The sequence below is a fragment of the Cervus elaphus genome, chromosome 19, assembly GCF_910594005.1.
Source record: "Cervus elaphus chromosome 19, mCerEla1.1, whole genome shotgun sequence".
NCBI classification, from domain to species: domain Eukaryota; kingdom Metazoa; phylum Chordata; class Mammalia; order Artiodactyla; family Cervidae; genus Cervus; species Cervus elaphus.
Window position 1 is genome coordinate 37,701,350 of NC_057833.1, and position 22,667 is coordinate 37,724,016.

A 22,667-nucleotide genomic window follows, 5' to 3' on the forward strand; every position below is an offset into this window, starting at 1 on the left:
ACCTGTGAATATTACCTTCTGTAGCAAAAGATGTGATTAAAGATCTTGAGAAAAGGAATTTATCCTGGATTGTCTGAATAGACCCTAAATGCAATCACATGCCAAGGAGTAGGCAGTTTTGAGATGAGTAAGGGAGGCATTGAAATGGGTCTTGGCAGTGTTTATTTTTATACCCATTTTTAGGTGTAAACAAAATCTAGAAAAAGATACCCAAGAGTTAATGGTTGGCTGGACAGGCTGTGTTGCCTTCTAATTTATAAACTTGTGCTTGGAGTTCTGTTGTTTTTTTTTAAAGAAGAAACAGTAACACTACAGAACAGAGACTGGAGTGATGCTCCCGCAAACCTAGGAAGTCTGGAGCCACCAGAGCTGGAAGAGCCCTCAGAGGGAACCTGGCCCTAATGACATCTTCATTTCAGACTTCTGGCTCCAAAACTGAGGGAATCAATTTCCACTGTTTAATCATCCATCAAATCTTTGGTAGTTAGAGCAGTCTCAAAACACTAATATGGGATCCAGTAAAAAGTACACCTTGCCGTTGGTTATTATATCTCTTGAGTCTGTTTCATTCAGTAGTAATCCCTCTCCTTGTGCTATTAGTTATTAGAGAAACTGAGTGTTTCTGTGGAAAATCCCACTTCTAAATTTGGCTTATAGCTCCTTGGTGGTGTTTAACGGTTTCCTCTGTCTCTTGTATTTCATATAAACTGGTAGGCTTGATCTAGAGGCTTGATCAGCTTCAGGTTGAATTTATTAGGCAAGGGTCCTTCATTATTTGTCTTACTGTATTGCATCACATGATACATAATGTCTGCTTGTTCTACTTACTGGTGCTAAGATCTCTAATTCAGGCTATAAGAGTTCCTATTCATCTTTATCCTCTTGGTCTTATTTTTTTTTTTAAACTTAATTGATGATCTTTTATTAAGAGGTACAAACTGGTGATTTTCTAATTCTGTCATCCCTCTATGTTAATTACTTTTAATTCTTCTATAAAGTAAAAGTTCTAATCAGCTAACTTGGTTACCCTGAAATGTACTTCATCTAGGAAAAACATGATTTTAAAACAGTTCTTTATTAATATAAAATATTAGCTATATTCCCTGTGCTATACAATGTATATATTCATTAGGTTGTCTTTTTTTTTTTTTTAAAGGTTTTGTTGTTGTTGATGGTTTCCTTTGCTGTTTAAAATGTTTTAAGTTTATTAGGTCCTATTTGTTTATTTTTGCTTTTGTTTGCTTTAGGAGGCATATCCAAAATAACATTGGCTCTGATTTATGTCCAAGAGTGTTCTGCCTATATTTTTTTTTAGGAGGTTATGGTTTCTAGTTTTACATGTAAGGCTTGAGTTAATTTTGAGTTTATTTTTATATATCATTTGAGAAAATGTTCTCATTTTATGCTTTTACATACAACTGTCCAGTTTTCTCCGCACCACTTACTGAAGAGATCGTCTTTTCTCCATTGTGTATTCTTGCCTCCTTTGTTGTGGATTAACTAACTGTAGGTGCGTAGATTTATTTCTGGGCTCTTTTCATTCCACTGATCTATGTGTCTGTTGTACCAATACCATTCCCTGGTAGCTCAGATGGTAAAGAATCTGCCTGCAGTGCAGGAGACCTGGGTTCGATTCGTGGGTTGGGAAGATCCTCTCGAGAAGGGAATGGCAACCCACTCCAGTATTCTTGCTTGGAAAATCCCATGGACAGAGGAGCCTGGTGGGTTATAATCCATGAGGTCACAAAGAGTCGGACATGACTGAGTGACTAACAACTTGATTACTGTAGCTTTGTGTATAGTCTGAAGTCAAGGAGCAAGATACCTCAGATTCACTGAATCTATAGATTGTCTTGGATACTATGGTCATTTTGACAATACAGTAAGTCCACTGCACACAAACCTTCAAATGCGAACTTTCAAAGTTGTGAACATGGGTTCTCGGCCATCAGGCATGAGTGAGGTTGCAGCTTGCCCTCCATCTTCTATTGCTGACAATCCTTCAGCTCTGCTGTCTCCCACCTCCTCCAGTCTTGACTCTTTACTCAGTGCCAGCTCCTGTGTGCCAGCTGTTGTTCTGCACTACTGTACTTTTCAAGGTATTGCACTATAAGATTAAAAATGTTTAGTTTTGTATTTGTATGTACATTTTGTTTAAAACTTCTGATGTTTTTGGAGGGGGTGGGGCTGGACTGCACAGCCTGTTGGATCTTAGTTCCCTGACCAGGGATTGAACCCAAAGCCCCAGCAGTAATGGTGTCAAATCTTAACCACTGGACCACCAGGGAATTCCCCCAAACATTTAACTTCTCTCTTTGTTCATCCATTCTTCTCCTGTGTTCTTTGATCATCTTTGGTAGGGCCATGTCATGTGGCTGGCTACTGAACCCCGAGGGGCCCTGGGCTAGTGGTGGCTCTTGGGCAGAGCTGGGTTTAGCAGGGGTGGTTGCAGAGTCAGTGTTCCTAAATATCATGTTGGCTGGCTGGTGGGTGGGGCCAGTCCCTGAAATGGCTTGCTTTGGGTTCTGGGGTGTCTCAGGGCTAGTGCTGACCCATTGGGGTGCAGGGTTGGATCCTAGAGTAGCTGGCTGAGTAGTCCATGGTATCTCAGAGGTGGTGTTGGCCTTCTGATGGAAGGGGCTAGTGCTTGGGTCTCCTGAGCCTCTGCTCCCTGCTGGTGTGTTGTCTCGTTCCCGACAAGGCAGGCTGCGGGGCCCTGTGGTTCTGTTCCTGCCGTCCACCCACTGGTGGAGGGGTTCAGGATCCCAGAGATACTATGCTGGTGCCCACCCACCAGGGCATGAACCTGGATCCTGGGGTTAGTGTTGGCCCACTGGTGGGCAGAGCTGGGTCCCTGCAGGGTCTTGAGTCTCATACCTGTATACTGGGTATGCGGGGCCCGGTCCTGGGTCCTCTAGTGGACAGGGCTGTGTCCAGGGGCAACTGTGGGCTAAGGGGGTCTTAAGGCAGCCTGGCTGCCCATGGGTGGGGCTGTGTCCCCACCTGGCTAGTCACTTGACCTGAAGTGTCCCAGTACTTGTGTCTACAGACTGGTGGGCAGGGGTGGGGCCGGCTTCCGAGGCTGATAAGCTAGAATGATTCCAGAATGGCACTTGCCAGCACCAGTGATCCCATGGTAGAAGGAGCACTCAGAGATGGCTGCTGCCAGTGTCTATCCCCAGGGTGAGCTGCAGTTGCTCCCTACCTCTCCAGGAGACTCCAGGTTCAGCAGATGGGTGTGAGCCAGGCTCCTTTTTAGATGACTGCTTCTGCCCTGGGTCTTGGAGTGTGTGATTTTGTGTGTGCCCTTCAAGAGTGTAGAGCTCTCCAAAGTAAGCCCCACTAATGTTCAGTCCCAGACATTCTGGGGGCTCATCTTCTCAGTGTACCCCTGTGTTGTTGAGCTTGATGTGGGGCTCAGACCCCTTGCTCCTTGGGGAGAACCTCTGCAATTGTGATTAACCTCCCATTTGTGCGTCACCCACCCAGGGGTATGGGTCTTGACTATATTGCAACTCTGCTCCTCCTTCCTGTCTCGTTGTGGTTCCTTCCTTGTATCCTTATTTGTAAATCTTTTCTGCTAGACTTCTGGTTTCTCTCATTCATAATTGCTCTGTAAACTGTAATTTTGCAGTGCCCATGAGAGGAGTTGAGCCCAGTCTTTCTACTCCTTCTTGGCCAAGCCATATTTTGTTTTGATTCATTTTATTCTTTTTGATGTTCAAATTACCCCATTTTAAGTTCCAGTGTCCCTCTGACAGAACCCCACAAGTCTGATTTTGAACACTTCCTGCTTAATTGGTATGATAAAGGCCCATCTTACACATTTCCTGTCCTAGACCTGGAGCTGGCCATTTAATAAAGGGTTTATTTTAGTGAGAAATTTTAGAGATCAGAATTTGGGCACTATTAATGCTGATTATCATTGGATTATTGGTCTTTCTAGGCCTTTACAACAGATTAGGGAATACTTGTTTTACTGACTTTAAGTTCAAATTAAGATTTTAAGGTTTTTTATTTTACACTGTAACATTAAAAATTTTGATTGTTAACAACATCAACATAATTATTCATCTTACCCTGTGAAATACAATAATTCAAAACATTAATACCAGCATAACAAATAACAAGGCCACTAAATACGATTTGTTTCCTTTGTAATTCTTTTTATTTTTAAACAATATTCCACTATAGACTCACAGTGAAAATCACTCTAATTTTTAAGATCACTTGACGGAGTTTTTTCCTGAGCGATTATGCCATTGAGTTGATACATAGTTGGGTTTATTTGCTTTTGCTGTTTATGGATTTGCTTCTTGCTTATGTTTTTAAATTATGTAAGACATAAACATTAGTCCACGAGCAAAAGTGTGGAATAAAGAACATTCACAGTTTTGCCTTTCTCTTTCCCTATGTAGATAATTTTGTTTTAGCTTCTAACTGTCCCCTTTTAGGGGGAAAAAATACATACATACATACACACACACACACACATATATTTGTATTTCTTTCTTTACACTAAAAATAGCATATTAAAACTACTTAGGCTTCTTGATTTTTTTTTTTAAACCTAATTTATTCTTGATGTTACTCCTCATTCTTCTGTTCCTTTTACAGCTTCATAATAATCCATTGTTTCAGGGTGCTGTGGTTCATTACCAGTCCCCTCACAATGGATGTTTAGGCTCAATCTTTTTCTGTTACAAATAATGCTACATTGCATGTGCCTTGTTCATGTCACTTTCTATTTCTGCTAACACATCATCTCTGGGATAGCTTCCTAGAAGTGGAATTGCTGGGTCAAATATCTAGCATATGTAATTTGCCAAATTTTCCTCCCCAGGAGTAGCATCATTTTATATCACGCAAAGCCTAAAATATTTACTCTTACCGTTTACAGAAAAGGGTTGTCAACCCCTGCCTTACAGCATTGCACTCCTTAGCATCCAGCCACTGTCTGGAGAGCATCAAAAGGGTAATGGGCTGGGCCCAGGAGTGGCAGAGACCACTTAAGCTCCCATTCCTTTGGCTAAAACTCAGCCTCATGTTCATACGGTACTGCTTGGGTAAACCAGGATACAGTCTGGGTGGGGGCCTCAGTAAAAGAGACTGGATTTTTGTTTGCTGCTAGCACAGTACTACTATTAGCAAGTTTTGTTTTATTTATGACCCTTTCATTTTCCCCCCACCCCCCTAACACAGTGTCCCCATATACATTTTACACATTTTTGGTCTTTGTTAACAAAATATGTATTTTGGAACTTTATTATTATTATAACTATTTTGCTTCCTCTCCAAGGATAAATTTTGGTATTTAAATTCAGTTTTAAATGGAGTTATAATTCAGCTCTAAATTTATATTTACAACAACTTAAATATTTAATTGGTTTCATTGCTCACATCTAGTTTAAACATGAGTTTTATTTGGCTTCATTTTTAGTTAGAAACATTTTCACATACTTATTTATATAGAGTACTCTTATCTGAATCCTTGCATATAGGAATTCTTCTGAAGTTTTCACACATGGAGAACTTGACTGGGTATAAAAATTCTTGAGTCATGGCCCTTTTTCTCCTCAAAACTTGCTTTCTGGCTTTTAGTAGTGGAACAGGGATATATGAAACTAGCTTTATTTCTGTTTGTTGTTTTGTAAGTAACTTTTGGGGAGGGAAGGGGGTCTGTATCTAATTAGAATTTTAGTTCTATCCAAAAGATATGCCAAATCTATCTAGATCTTTGGGTTTTGCATGGTTGTATTAAGAGGTTAGTTTGTTGCTATAACAAAGGGCATATTAACAGTGGCTTAAGAAAGATCAGGTTTTCTGTCTCACATACCAGTTTAAACCTAAGCAGCCGAGCACTGCTGGAGCAGGGGCATGATTGTGGGAGCTTTCCTTGACACTGGGCTTTTGTTTTTGTCTTGAGATGGCTGTCCCAGCTCCAGCATGGCTCTCACCTCCACATCTGCATTCCATCCAGTGGGAAGGGGGAAGTGGTGGGTGCATCTTGGAGATGGCAAGTATGCATTTTCCTTTTTTTTTTAAGAAGTGGTTCCATCAAACTAGACCATGCCGTGCATTGAAGGTTCCCATTCTAATTCTGTAAAGCCTGTAATTATTGTTGATTTCCCTTGCTTTTTGGTGTTTAGTTGTTTTTGTTGTGAGTCTGTTTTATTCTTTCTTGATGTTTAATGAGAAATAGAGGCCATTTTTTACTTGGAAGTCTATTCTTATACATCAGTTAGAATCAGACTTTGTTGTGTTCAAATTTTTGTTTTAGTTGAGGAGACAGGCCTCCAAGAGGCTATGAGGTGTACAAAGTTATTTAGCTAGTGTATTGGGCAAGCAGGGAGCAAATATCTGGGCCTGGGCTCTCTTTTTCTCCTGATGAGAACATGAGACCTGTAAAGATCTGGTACAAAGTAAGGGGCACCCATTTCTGCCTTCAGCCTGCCCCATAGCAGAGCCAAGCTGCACCCTAGTAAGCTTTCTTCACAGCTTCTTGCTGTTTGCTGAGCAAGGCCTACCATGCTGATCAGCAGTTGCTGTGGCTTTCGAGGGTGTAGGATGCAGGAGCTGGGGGCTGTATTCCTTCACAGTATGATTTTTCAGAGCTGAGAGAAAGCAAGTCCTAGAGATGAAGGATGACTGGAGGAACTGAGAGAAGGGAGGACAAGGCAGCTGTCTTCAGGCATTAGGGGGTTGTCCTAAGTAATGTGGAGCAGGTTTGGCATGTGATGGTTGTAGGGTGAGCTGATTTCCCACCAGAAGACAGATCTATGCGGCTAGGTTGTGCGTCGACATAACTGTCGCAGTTCCCCCAGTGTTGGGTGACTGGGCACTGCAGAGTTTAAAGGACACTACTCCTTATTAGGAACGTGGATCAAATTACCCCAATAGTCCTTTCCAATACTGCTGTGCTGTGAATGTAGAGTTGAGAATAGGTTTTGCCAGGTTCAGTGAGGGTGACTGGAAGTAGTTTTATAGCTCTTGGAGGATCCAGGGACATTCAGGAGTCACAGAAGTCAGGCAGTCTTTCATAGTGGAAATGGTTGAGATTATAGATAAACTGGGATAGGGATCAGATTGAGTTTGATTTTACAGAGTTTGCCCTGATCATCAGAAGTTATTGGAGGCAAATGGGGATATTCTTCACTGTTTATTGTCAGCCACATCCCAGAGAGAAGATTAGATCCTAAAATGGGAGCAAACCAAGGACCCTGAATCCCTGCTTTTACAAGAGAATACAGAAAGATCAAGGTCAAGTTAGAATATTGTTTTGTGAGGTTTCAACCTTTGCCGGCCAAATCAGTTAGAACAAGAGCTGTTAAGAGCACTCATTGCTTCTAGAAAGACAGTGACTTTATGTGGCTGATGTGAACTAGAATAGAAAATTAACTCGCATATGGTTAAGTCTCGAGTTTTTAATTCACCAACACTTTAAGGGGAATGTAGAGAGGAAATAAAAGGCAGCAACTGACAGTGAACATCAGGGGATTCACTAGCAGTCTTGTTAAATATTAGCAGGTCAAAGAAATCTCCGTTAGGCTTGAAATTAGACAGTGAAAGATTTCAACGCATGTAGAGTATAGGTTCTGGGCTTCTCTCATCATCCGTTCACATGAATGTCCCTCCCCAGGGTGCATGAATAAGACTATGCCAGATGCTTTCCATACTCCTTAAGTCCTTATCCCATCTCTGTCTACTCAGTCATCAAGTCATTTACATCCTAGTTGATGCCAGGTTATCCATTTTCCCCTGCTTCCCTTAGAAGTCCAGTGTTTCCACCCTTACTTCCTGTCCTGTCAAGATGCCTTCTGTCTAGGGCTTATCATTTCCTTTGTTGAAACCTCTCCAAACGTCTAAGTATTCTACTGATCCTTTTTCTTACGTTCTTAAGTTCTCCCTCTGTGCTGCAGTCCTCTTCTAATTTGCAAACAGCCTCTTCCATCCTTCCTTTCCATGGCTCCGTGTTGGAAGAAGCCAGATTCTCCAGAGAGAATAGGCAGAGTAGGAGAGAAAGTAAGCAAGACAGAAGGGATGCTCAGGCCTACACACCACAGCTCCTGAAATACTTAACACAGGGCTTCTGTGGGGGGTGGGGTGAAGGAAGTACCGTGTCCTTTCCGTTGCCAGGCATGTTGTCTCTCTTCCTTTCCCTCACACAAAAATAAGCCCTTTCCCTGGCCAGGCTTAAAAGTTTCTTTAGGATAGGGGTTGGCCTTACATAGTTACTACACAGTCAGTATCCAGCCCTCTAGTTCTGTGGTTCTCAAACTTCAGTGCACATTGGCGTCACCCAGAGAGCTCCCTGAAACACCCACTGTCCACCCTCAGAATTTCCGACTCAAGGTGGACCCCAAGAGTCTGCATTTTTAACTTCCCAGGTGATACTGATGCTGCTGGTCTGAGGAGCACAGTCTGAACACCACTGACCTAGTGTAGCTTCTCCCTGAGACGGGCCTGCAGAAGCCGGCCTCCTCAGTGTAGTTTCCCAGTCCTGACGGCACATGCCACCCGTTTCCCCACAGTCCCCTCAGGCAGAACTCAGCTGATGCCTGGGGATGGGCGATACTTAGTAAAATAAGAGACGGACACCAGGATCTGGTTAGCTGGATATATTTCTTTTTTTTGTTTGTTTTTGTTTTTGTCACAGAACACTGTTTGCAGTAGAGGAAACTGGCATTGCAGTCTGGTGGTAAAATGGCTTGTTCACATAAACCAGTACATGTTCATCCTTTAGCGCAAAAAGCCCTAATGGCGCGTACCCTATTGAAATTCAGGACATCTCCAATATTTTCTCTCTCTGTTTTTCTTTGTCATTTTTTTTTAATAAACATTTTCAAGGTTTGTCCAAAAGAAGGCCATATAGGTTCTTGGCTAGCGGAAGACAATTCAGAACAGTTGTTGCACACTTGGACTGTCACCTTCTCCAGGCTGGCAGTTGATATTTTTTTTTCCAACTCATTTTTATTAAAAAAATAAAAAAATGCTCCAACTATCAGTTTTACAAAATCTCTAAGGGAAACACAAGAGCAAGGTGCTGAGGTAAAAAACACCTGAGGTAGCTTTTTTTGTGTGTTTTTCTCGTTAAAAAAATCTGTAAATTTAACGCCCTGGGCCAACGACCTCGTGTAAATTGCTATTTTCCTCCATATTTTTTTTAAAAAGAAAGAAATCATTTCTCTGAATATTGATGGCTTATACACCAAAATGTAAAAAGACAAAATACATTCTTTCTTTGTGGAATTTTTCTTTTGTTTGTTTGGTTGGTTTGATGGGTTCCTGTTTTCCTCTTCCAAAATGCTAGGACAAGTACCATTGACTCTTGTTCTTTTGAGTAACCAAGTGTAAGTTGAGGCTGGTTTGTGTGTTTCGCTTTTGTTCCTTTTGTGTGATGTGATACTCAGAGCACTGCTTTGCCTGGGGGGTGCGTAGATATGGGAATTGAGACAGAGGGATGAGGGAATTAAAAAGAATGGGGATGGAGAAGATGGGGAGGGAGAGGGGACGGGGGAAGAGATAAACAGAGAGAGACAGAGAATTATATAGCAGTATGCAAAAACCAGTTTAAAACCTGTGAAGCAAAGAGAAATGGGTGTGAGAGTTAGACAGGGATGAAGAGAGACAGAGTTTCCTCTTCAGAGAGACGGTATCCCTTCTGTTGACATACACAGGTGATCCAGAACTGCTGTGAGTGTCCTTTCGATGAGATTTCCCTCCAGGTGAATTTTGTGTGGGTGGCCTTGAAGTTCCTTACTAAACCATTAGACCTCCCAGAGGATGACTTTATTCTTTAAAGTCTAGAAAAGCCTGCTTTCTCTTGAAAAAGAAAAAAGAATTAATAATTGATTAAAAAAAATTGGAGTTAGTTGAGTTATTTGATATATTATTTCTAAAATATATTAACGCCGCAGGCACCCTGTGTAACCCACAGGCCACATATCTTAACATCTTTCCCTTCTAATATGTACATACATGTACAGAGACAATTTTCCACAAAAAGAAAAGGGTGTGAATTTTGCTTTGATTTGAACACGTTCACCTATGTTAGTTCAACTAAAAGGGATAGCGTGGTGGGAGTTGAGAGATCCGAGTGGATGGTGAAGTGGATGGCTGGGAAGCCTGCAGAGGCCCCGGGGGGAGGCGGGAGGCTGGGCCTCGACACAGCTGCCCTCCCGCCTCCCTTCCTGCCCCCCGGATTCTCAGGGCCTCTGCAGAGCCCCTGGCGCCTCCGCAGACTTCTCATTCCTCAGGATGGTCTTTGGTTTGCTCCCGATCTGGCTGGCTGTGTTTGGTCTCATTCTGTCAGGTGTTGGAAGGGCTACATTCATCCGTTGTTTGCTGGTGCCTGTGGGAGCCTCACTTGCTGCGCTGTGAGGCGACTCCCTGAGGATATTTCTGCTCCTGCTGCTTCACCTGCTGTACAATTTCCCTGATCTTGCGCTGTGCAGTCTGCAGCAAGGGAGAGGAGGGGGGTGGGGGGAGAAAAGGAACCCAGTTCTGAGGACAGGCAGAGGGGAGTGGGAGAGTGGGCTTGGGACTTGTGGGGAGGAGGTGGTAACCTCAGACTCCCAGCAGGGAAAGTGTCATCTGGACTCTACTGCAGTAAAGTGGCAGAGTTCCCCACCCCCACCCCAAGGCTGTTAGGTGGAAGGTAAGAAAGTGGGATCCCAGGAATCACAACCAGGGCATCAGTGACTCAGGACTCTGCAGAGGTCAGACAGCATCGTCCCTCCTAGCTACACTCACTCCAGTGTCCAATGCTGCCCCCCACCCCGCTGCCTTCCTAGAGTGTGGTGTATAGTGGGGATATGACAGTCAATGGCATGGGGAGAAAGTGAGAAACTGGCCCAGACACTAACTCCACCCTGAACAAGTGGAGAAAACACATGAACCCACACCTGCCCTCTCACCCACCCTGGCGCTCCTTTTGCAGGGAGAGCCCTGCCATTGAGACCTGTGCCCAGGGCTGGGAGGGGAGAGCCACAGGGGCGGTGTGGCCGGTGACTGTAGAAGTCTCAGGGTGCCCGTGGGTCACAGGGCCTGGCAAAGCATGGCATCGGGAACGTGGGCTAACACCCAGACACACCTGCCGTGTCAGTGGAGACTGCCTCTGCTCCTTCAGGATGGGGACTGGACTCTGCTTTGTCCCACCCCTACCCCATCCATAACAAAGCATTAGAAAGAACCAGGTCACATGATGCTGAGGGGCTGGCCCTTCTGACTGGACAAGCAGCAGCTGTGCGGAGCTCTGAGTCTTAATGAGGGGTGTCGTGCAGCAGAGGCGAGGAAAGAGAAACACGGGTTTCCTAGGATTAGCGTTTAACCTGTAATAGTGTCATTGTGGCACCCAGGCTGGTCCTCAGGGTCCAAGGGTGACCCTTCCTGGTAAGTGACTCCCAGCAGGGAAAGGCTGTGACTGAGGCCTGGTCAGGAGGATGAGGGAACGCAAGAGCTTGCAGTCCAGCATTTGAGAGGCTGAACTGTACTTGCTTGATTCCAAAGCTCTACGCCCTTCCTCAGCCTCCTCTAGCAGAGCCGGGAGAGCAACAGTAAGCTGAGGAACGGTCGCCCCTGCCCTGTTCCATCTGCATGGGGGTCAGGGCAGGGGTGTGCGCAGGGCCTGGGGCCACCCGACAGGTCACCAAGAGCTTAGAGACTTGACAAGAGATTAGCAGGAGAGACTGGACGCTCACAGCACAGGTACCTGACTGGCAAAGAAATGCCCGATAATTCTGACAATCACTTCCTCATTTTCATCTGGTGTTTGGTCACGAGGCACGATGACTTCTGCACTGGTTAAGTTCTGCAGTTCATTCACCTGTGGAGGAAGAAACCAAAAAACGTGTGACTCGCTTCATTGCAGTATCTCCAAGGCATGTCAGAGGACCTGGGTGGAACTCTGGTCCCTATTCTTTCCCGCTGCTGTGTGTGTGGGTTTCCAGGGGCAGGAGGTGGCTCCCTGTCTTCACTTCCCAGCTCGTAGCCTAGATGCAGCTCGTCTGGACTCAGGACCCTGGTTTTTCGGGGTCTGGCTTAGCACTGTGAATCTGAGGCCCTCAGCTCCGGATGATGCTGATTACGTTTTTGTCCTAGCAGAGTCAGGGGTGGGGGTCTGAGGGAAGTCGGGCCAGGAGACGAAGCCAGCTCAGAGCACACTCACGGTTTTGCCGCCCTTGCCGATCACACGGCCGGCTGTAGAGGAGGGCACTCGGATGTGGGCTTCCAGCTTCACCTCCTCTTTGGGGTTAAAGAAGTTTTCTTCTTTCAGTTTCCCAAAGATCCGCCCCTGGGCCTGAGAGAGCAAGACATGTCAAACTGCTTTAACAGCACTGCTGTGGGAACTGGTGAGTCCAAGGCATGGCACAACCCCGGCCCCATGCTCACCAAGGCCCGCTCAGCTGGCTCAGACCCAGTGGGCACATGCCTTCCACACCCAAGTGCACCTTGCAGACATGCATAGACACTCCTGTGTCTTCAGGTTTGCACACGATCGCACAGGGAGCTTTCTGTGTATAGGGACAGGGTGGAACTACCTGTAGTCTTTGTATCCTGAGCACCTATAAATATTTGCTTGAATGAATTTGTTCAGGGAATTCTTAACTTCCACCCACCCACAGTATGTTCATAAGTCTGTTATTAAAGGATGGGGGCAAGGGTGGTGGTGACAGAATTTGCTTTTTGATAGAGGTAGTGTAGTCAAGAGCTTATTGTTCTTTTTAAAATTTGAAGAACTTAAAAAGTATTTATTTATTGAATGGCTGCACTGCTGAACATATGGGATTTTAGTTTCCTGACCAGGGGTCAAACCTGTACCCCTTGCAGTGGAAACATAGAGTCTTAACCATTGGACTGCCAGGGAAATCCCTAAAAGGATTAAAAAAGATTGAGATATAACTTACATAACCTAAAATTCTGCACTTTCAAGTGTACACTCCAGTGGTTTTTAGGACATTCATTACGTTGTGTAACCACCACCACTCTTCAGAACGTTTCTATCCCATTCCCCCAGATAAAACCTGCACCTAATAGCAGACAGTCCCAGTTCCTCCTCTCTAGTCCCTGGCAACCATTAAACTACTTCTGTCTGTATGGATTTGCCTTTTCTGATGTTTCACATAAATGGAATATACCATATGTGGCCTGCTGTGTCTTCTTTGTCTCACTGGGTGGAATGTTTTCTAGGTTCACCTATGATGTAGTGTGCGTCAGAATTTCACTCTTTTCATGGCTGACTGATATCCTATTATGTCGTTATACCACATTTTGCTTATCCATCATGAGTTGAAGGATTATTGTCCTTGAACATTTATACATGTGTTTTTTTCCTCAGACACATTTTAAATATTTTTAATACTAATTATATTTTTATAAATGTTTCTTTTAGAAAACTGAATTTATAATTTTCCTATAATTATAGGAAAGGGTGAAAAAGTAAAAACAAAATACTGCAGGAGAAGGGAGACAGCTGGCAGAGTATTAACAGAAGGACTTGAGCTCACCTCCTCTCACGAAAACACCAAAATCACAACCAACTGCTGAACAACCATCAACAAAAAGACTGGAACCTTTCCAAAAAGATAATCTGCATCCGAAAACAAAGAAGCCACAACAAGATGGCAGGAAGGGTGCTGTCACAATATAATATCCCATACCCACCAGGCCACCCACAAACTGGAAACGAATTATACTGCAGAGGTTCTCCCAGAGGAGAGTTCTGAGCCCCATGCCAGGCTCCCCAGCCTGGGCGTCTGGTATCCCAAGGAGGAGTCTTCATAGCATTTGGTTCGAAGGGCCAGAGGCACTTGAGTGCAGGAGCTCCACTCTTGGAGGGTGCACACAAGGGTTCATGTGCCCTGGGACCCAAGGCAAAGCAGTGACTCCACAGGAGTCAGACCTACCTGTAGGTTTTGGAGAGTCTCCTGGGGAGGCGGGGATTGGCTGTGGCCCACTGTGGGGCAAGGACACTGGCAGCGGAGGCCCCAGGGAATATTCCTCAACGTGAGCTCTCCTGGAGGTCACCATTTGGTACTGAGACCTGGCCCCACCCAACAGCCTGCAAGCTCCAGTGCTGGGGATGCTTCAGGCCAACCAACAGGGTGGGAACACAGCCCCAGCAATCAACCAACACAATGCGTAAAGCTGTCCTGAGTCCACAGGCACCTCAAGACATGCCCTTTGACATGGCCCTGTCCACAAGAGGGACAAGAGCCAGCCCCATCCACCAGCTGGCAGGCACCAGTCACTACCACCGGGAAGCCTGTACAAACCCCTGAACCAACCTCACCCACCAAGGGGCAGACATGAGAAGCAAGAACTACAATCCAGAGCCTACAGAAGGGAGACCACAAACACAAAATGAGACAGCAGAGAAGTATGTTCCAGATGAAGGAACAAGATAAAACCCCAGAAGAACAACTAAATGATATCGAGATAGGCAATCTACCTGAAGGTAGAGAAGAGACTACACATGGACATCACCAGTTGGTCAATACCGAAATCAGATTGATTATATTCTTTGCAGGCAAAGATGGAGAAGCTCTATACAGTCAGCAAAAACAAACTGACTGTGGCTCAGACCATGAACTCCTGATTGCCAAATTCAGACTGAAATTGAAGAAAGCAGGGAAAACCACTAGACCATTCAGGTATGACCTAAATCAAATCCCTTAAGATTATACAGTGTAAGTGACAAATAGATTCAAGGGATTAGATCTGATAGAGTGCCTGAATAATTATGGACGGAGGTTTGTAACACTGTACAGGAGGCAGGGATCAAGATCATCCCCAAGAAAAAGAAGTGCAAAAAGGCAAAATGGTTGTCTAAGGAGGACTTACAAATAGCTGTGAAAAGAAGAGAAGTGAAAGGCAAGAGAGAAAAGGAAAGATACACCCATTTGAATGCAGAGTTCCAAAGAATAGCAAGGAGAGACAGAAAGCCTTCCTCAGCGATCAATGCAAAGAAATAGAGGAAAACAATAGAATGGGAAAGACTAGAGATCTCTTCAAGAAAATTAGAGATACCAAGGGAACATTTCATGTAAAGATGGGCTCAATAAAGGACAGAAATGGTATGGACCTAACAGAAGCAGAAGATATTAAGAAGAGGTGGCAGGAATACACAGAAGAACTGTACAAAAAAGATCTTCATGACCCAGATAATCACGATGGTGTGATCACTCACCTAGAGCCAGACATCCTGGAATGTGAAGTCACGTGGGCCTTAGGAAGCATCACTATGAACAAAGTTAGTGGAGGTGATGGAATTCCAAATGAGCTATTTCAAACCCTAAAAGATGATGCTGTGAAAGTGCTGCACTCAATATGCCAGCAAATTTGGATCATTAAAAAAGCAAGAGAGTTCCAGAAAGACATCTATTTCTGCTTTCTTGACTGTGCCAAAGCCTTTGACTGTATGGATCACAACAAACTGGAAAATTCTGAAAGGGATGGGAATACCAGACCACCTGACCTGCCTCTTGAGAAACCTGTATGCAGGTCAGGAAGCAACAGTTAGAACTGGACATGGAACAACAGACTGGTTCCAAATAGGAAAAGGAGTACGTCAAGGCTGTATATTGTCACTCTCCTTATTTAACTTCTATGCAGAGTACATCATGAGACACGCTGGGCTGGAGGAAGCACAAGCTGGAATCAAGATTGCTGGGAGGAATATCAATAACCTCAGATATGCAGATGACACCACCCTTATGGCAGAAAGTGAAGAAGAACTAAAGAGCTTCTTGATGAAAGTGAAAGAGGACAGTGAAAAGGTTGGCTTAAAACTCAACATTCAGTAAACTAAGATCATGGCATCTGGTCCCATCACTTCATGGCAAATAGATGGGGAAACAATGGAAACAGTGGCAGACTTTATTTTGGGGGGCTCCAAAATCACTGCAGATGGTGACTGCAGCCATGAAATTAAAAGACACTTGCTCCTTGGAAGAAAAGTTACGACTAACCTAGACCGCATATTAAAAAGCAGACACATTACTTTGCCAACAAAGGTCCATCTAGTCAAAGCTTTGGTTTTTCCAGTAGTCATGTATGTCCTGGCTATTATAAACAGTGCTGCGATGAACCAGTAGTCATGTATGGATGTGAGAGTTGGACTATAAAAAAAAGCTGAGCACTGAAGAATTGATGCTTTTGAACTGTGGTGTTGGAGAAGACTCTTGAGAGTCCCTTGGACTGCAAGGAGATCAAACCAGTCCACCCTAAAGGAAATTAGTCCTGAATATTCACTGGAAGGACTGATGCTGAAGCTCTAAGTACTCCAATACTTTGGCTACCTGATGCAAAGAACTGACTCATTTGAAAAGACCCTGATGCTGGGAATGATTGAAGGTGGGAGGAGAAGGGGATGACAGAGGATGAGATGGTTAGATGGCATCACCGACTCAATGGACAAGAGTTTGAGTAAGCTCCAGGAGTTGGTGATCGACAGGGAAGCCTGGTGTACTGTAGTCCATGGGGTCACAAAGAGTCGGACACGACTGAGCGACTGAACTGAATCTACCTGAAAAAGAATTCAAAATAATGATAGTAAAGAATGACCTAAGATTTTGGAAGTGTTTGTTTAACAAAGAGCTAGAAGATGATCAATAGCACAGAGATGAACAATACAATAACTGAAATGAAAAATATACTAGAAGGAATCAATAACAGAATAAAGGAGGCAGAAGAATGAATAAGTGAGTTGGGAGACAGATTGGTGAAAATCACACTGTGGAACAGAATAAAGAAATGAGCAAGTCTAAGAGACCTCTGGGGCAACATTAAGTGCACTAGCATTCACATTATAGGGGTTCTAGAGGAAGATGAGAGAGAAATGGCCTGAGAAAAGAAAGTGATGAAAGGGAAAAACCTACAACAAAGGATAGCCAGCAAGACTCTCATTCAGAATCAATGAATAAGTCAAAAGCTTTACAGATAAGCAAAAGCTAAGAGAATTCACTACTTTATAACAAATGCTAAAGGAACTTTTCTAGGTGGAAAAGCCCACAACTAGAAACAAGAAAATTATGAATGGGCAAGTTCACCAGTAAAGACAAAAATACAGTAAAGGTGGGAAATCATTCATACATAAATATGACGTCAAAACCAGTAATCATGAGGAGAGTACAAATGCAGGATATTGGAAAGGCATTTGAAATTAGACCAGCAACTTTATTAAACAATGTTGTATATATTAACAAGACGGCTATGTCAAAACCTCCTGGTAACTGCAAACCAAAAAATCTATAATAGATACACAAAAAACAGTCCAAATGCAACACTAAAGGTAGTCATCAAATTGTGAGAGAACAAAAGCGGAAGGGAAGAAAAAAGACTTAACAGAATCAAACCTGAAACAATTAACAAAATGGCAATAAGAACATACATATTGATAATTACCTTAAATGTAAACAGATTAAATGCTCCAACCAAAAGTGATACACACACACACACAGAGTGGGATGTTACTCAGCCCATTTAAAAAAATATTTAAAAAAGAATAAATACCATTTGTAGTAACATGGATGGACCTAGAGATTATCATATTAAGTAAATCAGAGACAAATATATGATATCACTTATATGTGGAATCTAAAAAAGTGATACAAGTAAACTTATTTACCAAACAAGGAAGCAGGCTCACAGACAAAAAACAAACGTGGTTACCAAGGGGGAAATTAGGGGTGGGGGGATAAATTAGGAGTTTGGGATTATCATATGTCAACAAAGACTTACTATATAGTACAGGGGACTCTACTCAACATTATGTAATAAGCTACATGGGAAAACAACCTGAAAAAGAATGGATATGTGTATAACTAAATACCTGAAACTAACATAGCATTGAAAAAAAACTGTACTCCAATATAAAGTAAAGGAATGCACCCCTCCAAACCCTTCCAACAAACTGCTATTTCTCTTCACACCCTGTGTTTATGCTCCATCTTCAAAACCATGGCCAAGGGATCAGAGATGTTCCCAAGGGGATGCCATCTGAACTGGGCACTGACAGTCCACTTTTCACAGGAGAGAAGGTAAGCAGGGCTCCGTGTAGAGGGCACAGCCTGGAGGTGGGGAAGATAGGGTGGGTCGGAGACTATTGCAGGAAGAGAAATGGAGATAGGATGGAGCCTCCAAAGAAGAGCCTGAAGCTGCCTCTGGGGTAGCTGCACTTGCTAAAGGTCCTCAGCACCCCCAACAGGCAGCCCTGCGCTCAGGACTGAGGGGGGTTCTTGGCACTGACCTTGAACTGAGCTTCAGGTGGGCCGGTGATGATGACCATCCTTTCACTGACGTCTGGGCCTTCTGCTGGGGCAATCTGCAGTTCACAAAGCAAGAGGGAAACGCTGCTGCTCAGTGCTGTTCCCTGAGCCCCTTCTCGTGGAAGTGGGTGGCACCCCTACTAGCAAGAGATCACAGGGCTCACGCCTTTGCACCCGGGACTCTGACCCTGCTGCTTCCACCCTGGGTCTTAGGAGAAATGACATTAGTGCCCAGAATCAAATTCAGGTGGGAAGCAGGTTACTAGTTACTGCCTGTCCCTGCCCCAACACCAGCAGTGACCAACCTCTTCACCAAGGAGCCCTCTAGCCCACCCAGGGCCAAGAGGCGAGGAAGGGCTGGTCAACAGAGGAGTTCAGTCGGAGCCAGTCTGCAGGAAAGGGCATCCGGGTTCTCATTCTTGGCTGCCGGTGACAACTGGACTAGAGCAGGCGTGACTAGGACTGTGATGGCGCCTAAGCAAGCATGAGGACACCCTGGTTCCAGGGTGCTCTGCACACCCTTCCCCTCCCCACAGGTAGGAACATGGTTGAACCTGGCAAGCTGGAAACCTAGCTCTCACTCTCAATCCGACATTAACACAACTCAAGATGGACCAAGTATACATTTTTTTGTTATAGCCTCTTTATATATTCCCCATTGTAACAAAATTACTTTTACTTATTTATTAATTACTCTTATTAGGTCATACTGCACAGCTTTCAGATCTCAGTTCCCCATCAGGGATCGAACACATGTCCCTTGCAGTGGAAGCTTAGGATCCTAACCACTGGACCACCAGGGAACTCCTGTAAAGTTACTTTAAACTGAGTTAAAAGTACACGGGGCATTTAGGGATGAGTCAGGTTAGCACACCAATGCACCTCATGAGGCCGTATGCACCATCCAGAGACACCATCCCCAAGACTGATCTGAACTGTTCAACATGAACATGACGCACCACTAACGTGGTGTCTGAAGTTACCATCTCTGAGCCACTGTGTCTGAGTCTTGGTCTCCCCTCAAAAGACCTCTGCCTCCACAGGGTTTAATTTACTTTTCTCTTAGTACACATCCTAAGCCAGGCTGCATCTGCAGGCTTCAGGGTCCTGTGTCACTTTCCCAGCTTTGCTGTGAAGACAGAGCCAAGGCCTGCTCTGACCTGTGCCCACTCTGGAAAGAGAGACCCTTCTCCAAGACCTCAAGGAAGATCCAGCCCTGACTACTCAGTGGTATGAGGATGAACGCTGAGACACAGGTCACCGATCACTGAGCTTCTTGGAGGATCTTCCCTCTGCTGCGGGCAGACTGCCTGCCAGCCTCCAACCTCAGGGCTGCAGCCTCAGGTAAAAAACGCAGATATGTTCAGGGGACTGAGACCCTCCAGCAGGCTGCAACACAGATCACTGGTGAGGGGGCAGTCCAGTGGTTAAGATTTCACCTTCTAATGCAGGGGTGCAGGTTCGATCCCTGGTCAGGGAGCTGATCCCACATGCCTTATGGCCAAAAGACCAAAGCATAAAGCAGAAGCAATATTGTAACAAATTCAATAAAGGCTTTAAAAATGGTCCACATCAAAAAAAGAAAAAAAATCTTAAAAGAAAAAAAGATGACTAGTGGGAACCGCTGTCTCTACTTCTAGATCCATAGGTGGCATTAAACCTGCTCTTGTGTGCAAGGGTCAATGACAGTGATAGAGCATGGGCACAGTGGTTCCCAGCTCTTATCCACCCAAACTGAGAAAGGCTAATTCCCAAGTCGTGTTGACCCAATCAGTTCTCACAGCCACCTTGCTCCAGTTCTGAAAGAAAGTCATCTGTCCCCTACCCGGCATTCCCAGCCCAGCCTGGCACTCCGCAGGCAAACATCCCGAGAGGACCTGCAATGAGGACCCCATTCTATGACTGAAGCAAACGGGACACAGAAAGATGGGGTGACCACCAAGATCATGGGTGAGCAGGGCTGGAGTGAGGACTGGGAATTGTGTGTGACATTCTTAAACCTGCCGTCCAGAGGCTCTGGAGGCTAAGCAGGTGATGAGGTCTCAGCTCTTGCCTGTGACAGAAGCATCTCAGCCCACCGCCTTCCAGCACTGTGCTCCCATGTTAGTGTAAAGCTTGCCCCTGCCCCGGCAGCATCAAATGTGCCTCTAGGCGTGGCCCCTGAAGACCAGCAGGGCAGGCTGGGGGTGGTTCTCCAGAGCAGGTGAGATCATCACCTTTAGAGACAGATACTGTCAGAGACTCGTCAAAATAAAGAAAACTAGCAAAAACCAGATCAATTTTAATAAGTAGGAAATGTCTCTAGCAAATGCTTGGCTTCCCTGGTTTCCTCTCTCTCCTGCTGCTCTAGAGAAAGCCAGAGCCCATTCTGTTCCCTGGCCCAGCCTTGTGGTCTCTGCCCAGCACAGAAGTTCACACTACCACTCAGTTCTGCTGGGATACCGAGCGACTGTGGGAAGGCTCAGGGGAAGCCGACAGGGTCGATCCTTCTCTACTTACCTGAAGGCTTGCTGGAATGACTGGTCAAGCATTCAGAGTGCTATAGTGAGAAAACACTGGACCAGAGACAGGAGAGCCTGGTCCAATCTCAGCTCTCATATGCTTTAGCTTTGTGGCCGTCAACATGTCAATGAAACACTGGGCCCTGGTTCCTTAGGGGCAAGGGCAAGTGGAGAGTCATCGCTGCAGTCAGCCCCGGGAGGTGCCCCATAGCCTACAAGTCAACAGAGCTGCTATCTAAGCCTTGCTGTGTCCCATTCCCTCTTTCCATCTCACTCTTCTCAGTGGAAATAGGATTTAATGAGACCGTTCTTCAAGTCCCTTCCAGTTGAAATTGTTTCTGCGCTTGCATTGCATCTCAGACCACAGACCCGACACCTCAGTATGCAGCCAGCCCAGTGGCTGTCCACACCCTACCTGTCCCACTTGGAGGGTGGGCCCAGCACAGCCTGTCGCACCTAGGCTGGGGTCTCACCTGCAGCAAGCCTGCTGGGTGCAGAGGCTCTAGCTGCTCCGCCACTGGCCACCCCCCACTCTCGGGCTCTCCTTCAGTCTGTGCACTTTGTGGGTGAGACCAACAAGGCCGAGAGGGAAAATGATTTACCTACATAACATTCTGTCATGGTCTCACTGCAGTCCTTGTTCTGTACCAATGTTTTTTTTTTTTCCCTCCAGCACACTTGCTGTGGGAGAAATTCCAGCTCTTCTTGGGGAGAAAGTAAGCATTCTTTCTCTCCAAATCATGAGACTTCTTGCTCGGAATTCCGGGTTGTCCCATGGCAGCGAATTATTTTACGTAACAACGGAAACTCTGTTTCCGAAAGTGTTTCATGAGGCTTGGGACGTGCTCAGCATTCTGCCCGTGAGTCAGCGCTGATAGCTGGGCTTGGAGCAGGACCAGGGCCGAATAATCCTCCCCTTTCAGTTTCTCTGACGACTCTTCCCGTTATGCTCTGGGAGGCAGGATGTGGGTATGGAACTGCAGCGACCTCGGAGCTCGGGCGCTGCGTGAATCAAGGGGCCTTCCTCCCTGACCCCCTGCTCAGTGTCCAGGCTGCGTCTCGGGCTTTGTCACCAGCTTTTGTCTGTGGTTTCATCACTGCTTTTCAAAGAGCTTTTCATTCAAACTGTTTTGTTTCAAAGTTCAAGGGTTTCTGAAGTAGAGACTAACTAAGGCATCAAAGCACTGACAACTGCTGAGTATAAATTATCATTTCCCTCAGGCCCACAGTCCCTTCACTTGGGAGAATCCTGTTTTATCTTCAGGAGAGGAGGACAATGATAGCCCAAGAAAGACTAGGTTGGCTTATGTGTTACTAGTATTTTTTTTTGTTCAACTGACAAATGAATTAGGAAAAAAAGAGTGAAGAGAGGTAAACACGAGTACATATGGAAACAGTGCTGAAGGCAGGTTTTCCAGGTCCTCCAAGATTCTGTGGGTGGTGTTAAGAATTCCCCAGGATGGACAGAAGGAATAAGGGACATGGGGTAAGTGGTGGGGGTGGAAGAGGGTGGGACACGGACGGCTGTCAAGAGCAGCTTTACCTTAATGGAGGCTCCGGCGAATCTGGCCAGCTGTTTAATGTGCGCCCCTTTCTTCCCGATGATGGCCCCCACGGCCTGGGTCGGGATGAAGAGATTCACGATCTCCTGCTCTGGATACTGGAAGGACAAGACGGGACAGACGCCATCACTCCCCTGCGGGCTGCCTCCCCAGGCGCTCGCCATTACAGACCAGTGGCCGGGAGTGACAAGGGATTCTTTGTAGCCTGGGCACTGCAGGTAGGAAGCTGGAGGGATGAACCTGGACAGCGGCCGCACTATTAATAACTACACTACAACCAGAGTGCAAATTTCTTTCGAGCAGCTCTGAATTCGCTGGTCCCAGCAAACTGTCTGTTC

The 22,667-nt window shown here is 45.3% G+C and overlaps 1 protein-coding gene across 4 annotated transcripts in view; it reads right to left on the reverse strand.

The window, feature by feature from the left end:
* Nucleotides 1-8,603: 8,603 nt before the first annotated feature.
* Nucleotides 8,604-22,667, reverse strand: part of IGF2BP2 (insulin like growth factor 2 mRNA binding protein 2) — a 162,939-nt gene continuing 148,875 nt past the window's right edge. For 3 of the 4 annotated variants that reach the window (XM_043874890.1, XM_043874891.1, XM_043874889.1), the window contains 5 exons: nt 22,311-22,427; nt 18,248-18,322; nt 12,167-12,298; nt 11,711-11,824; nt 8,604-10,455 (listed from right to left, as the gene is read on the reverse strand). In XM_043874890.1, the coding sequence (XP_043730825.1) occupies nt 10,363-10,455; nt 11,711-11,824; nt 12,167-12,298; nt 18,248-18,322; nt 22,311-22,427 (531 nt within the window). In that variant the 3' untranslated portion in view covers nt 8,604-10,362. Of the gene's footprint in view, nt 10,456-11,710; nt 11,825-12,166; nt 12,299-17,659; nt 18,069-18,247; nt 18,323-22,310; nt 22,428-22,667 lie in introns of those variants that run through there. The other variant, XM_043874892.1, reaches the window with a different exon arrangement.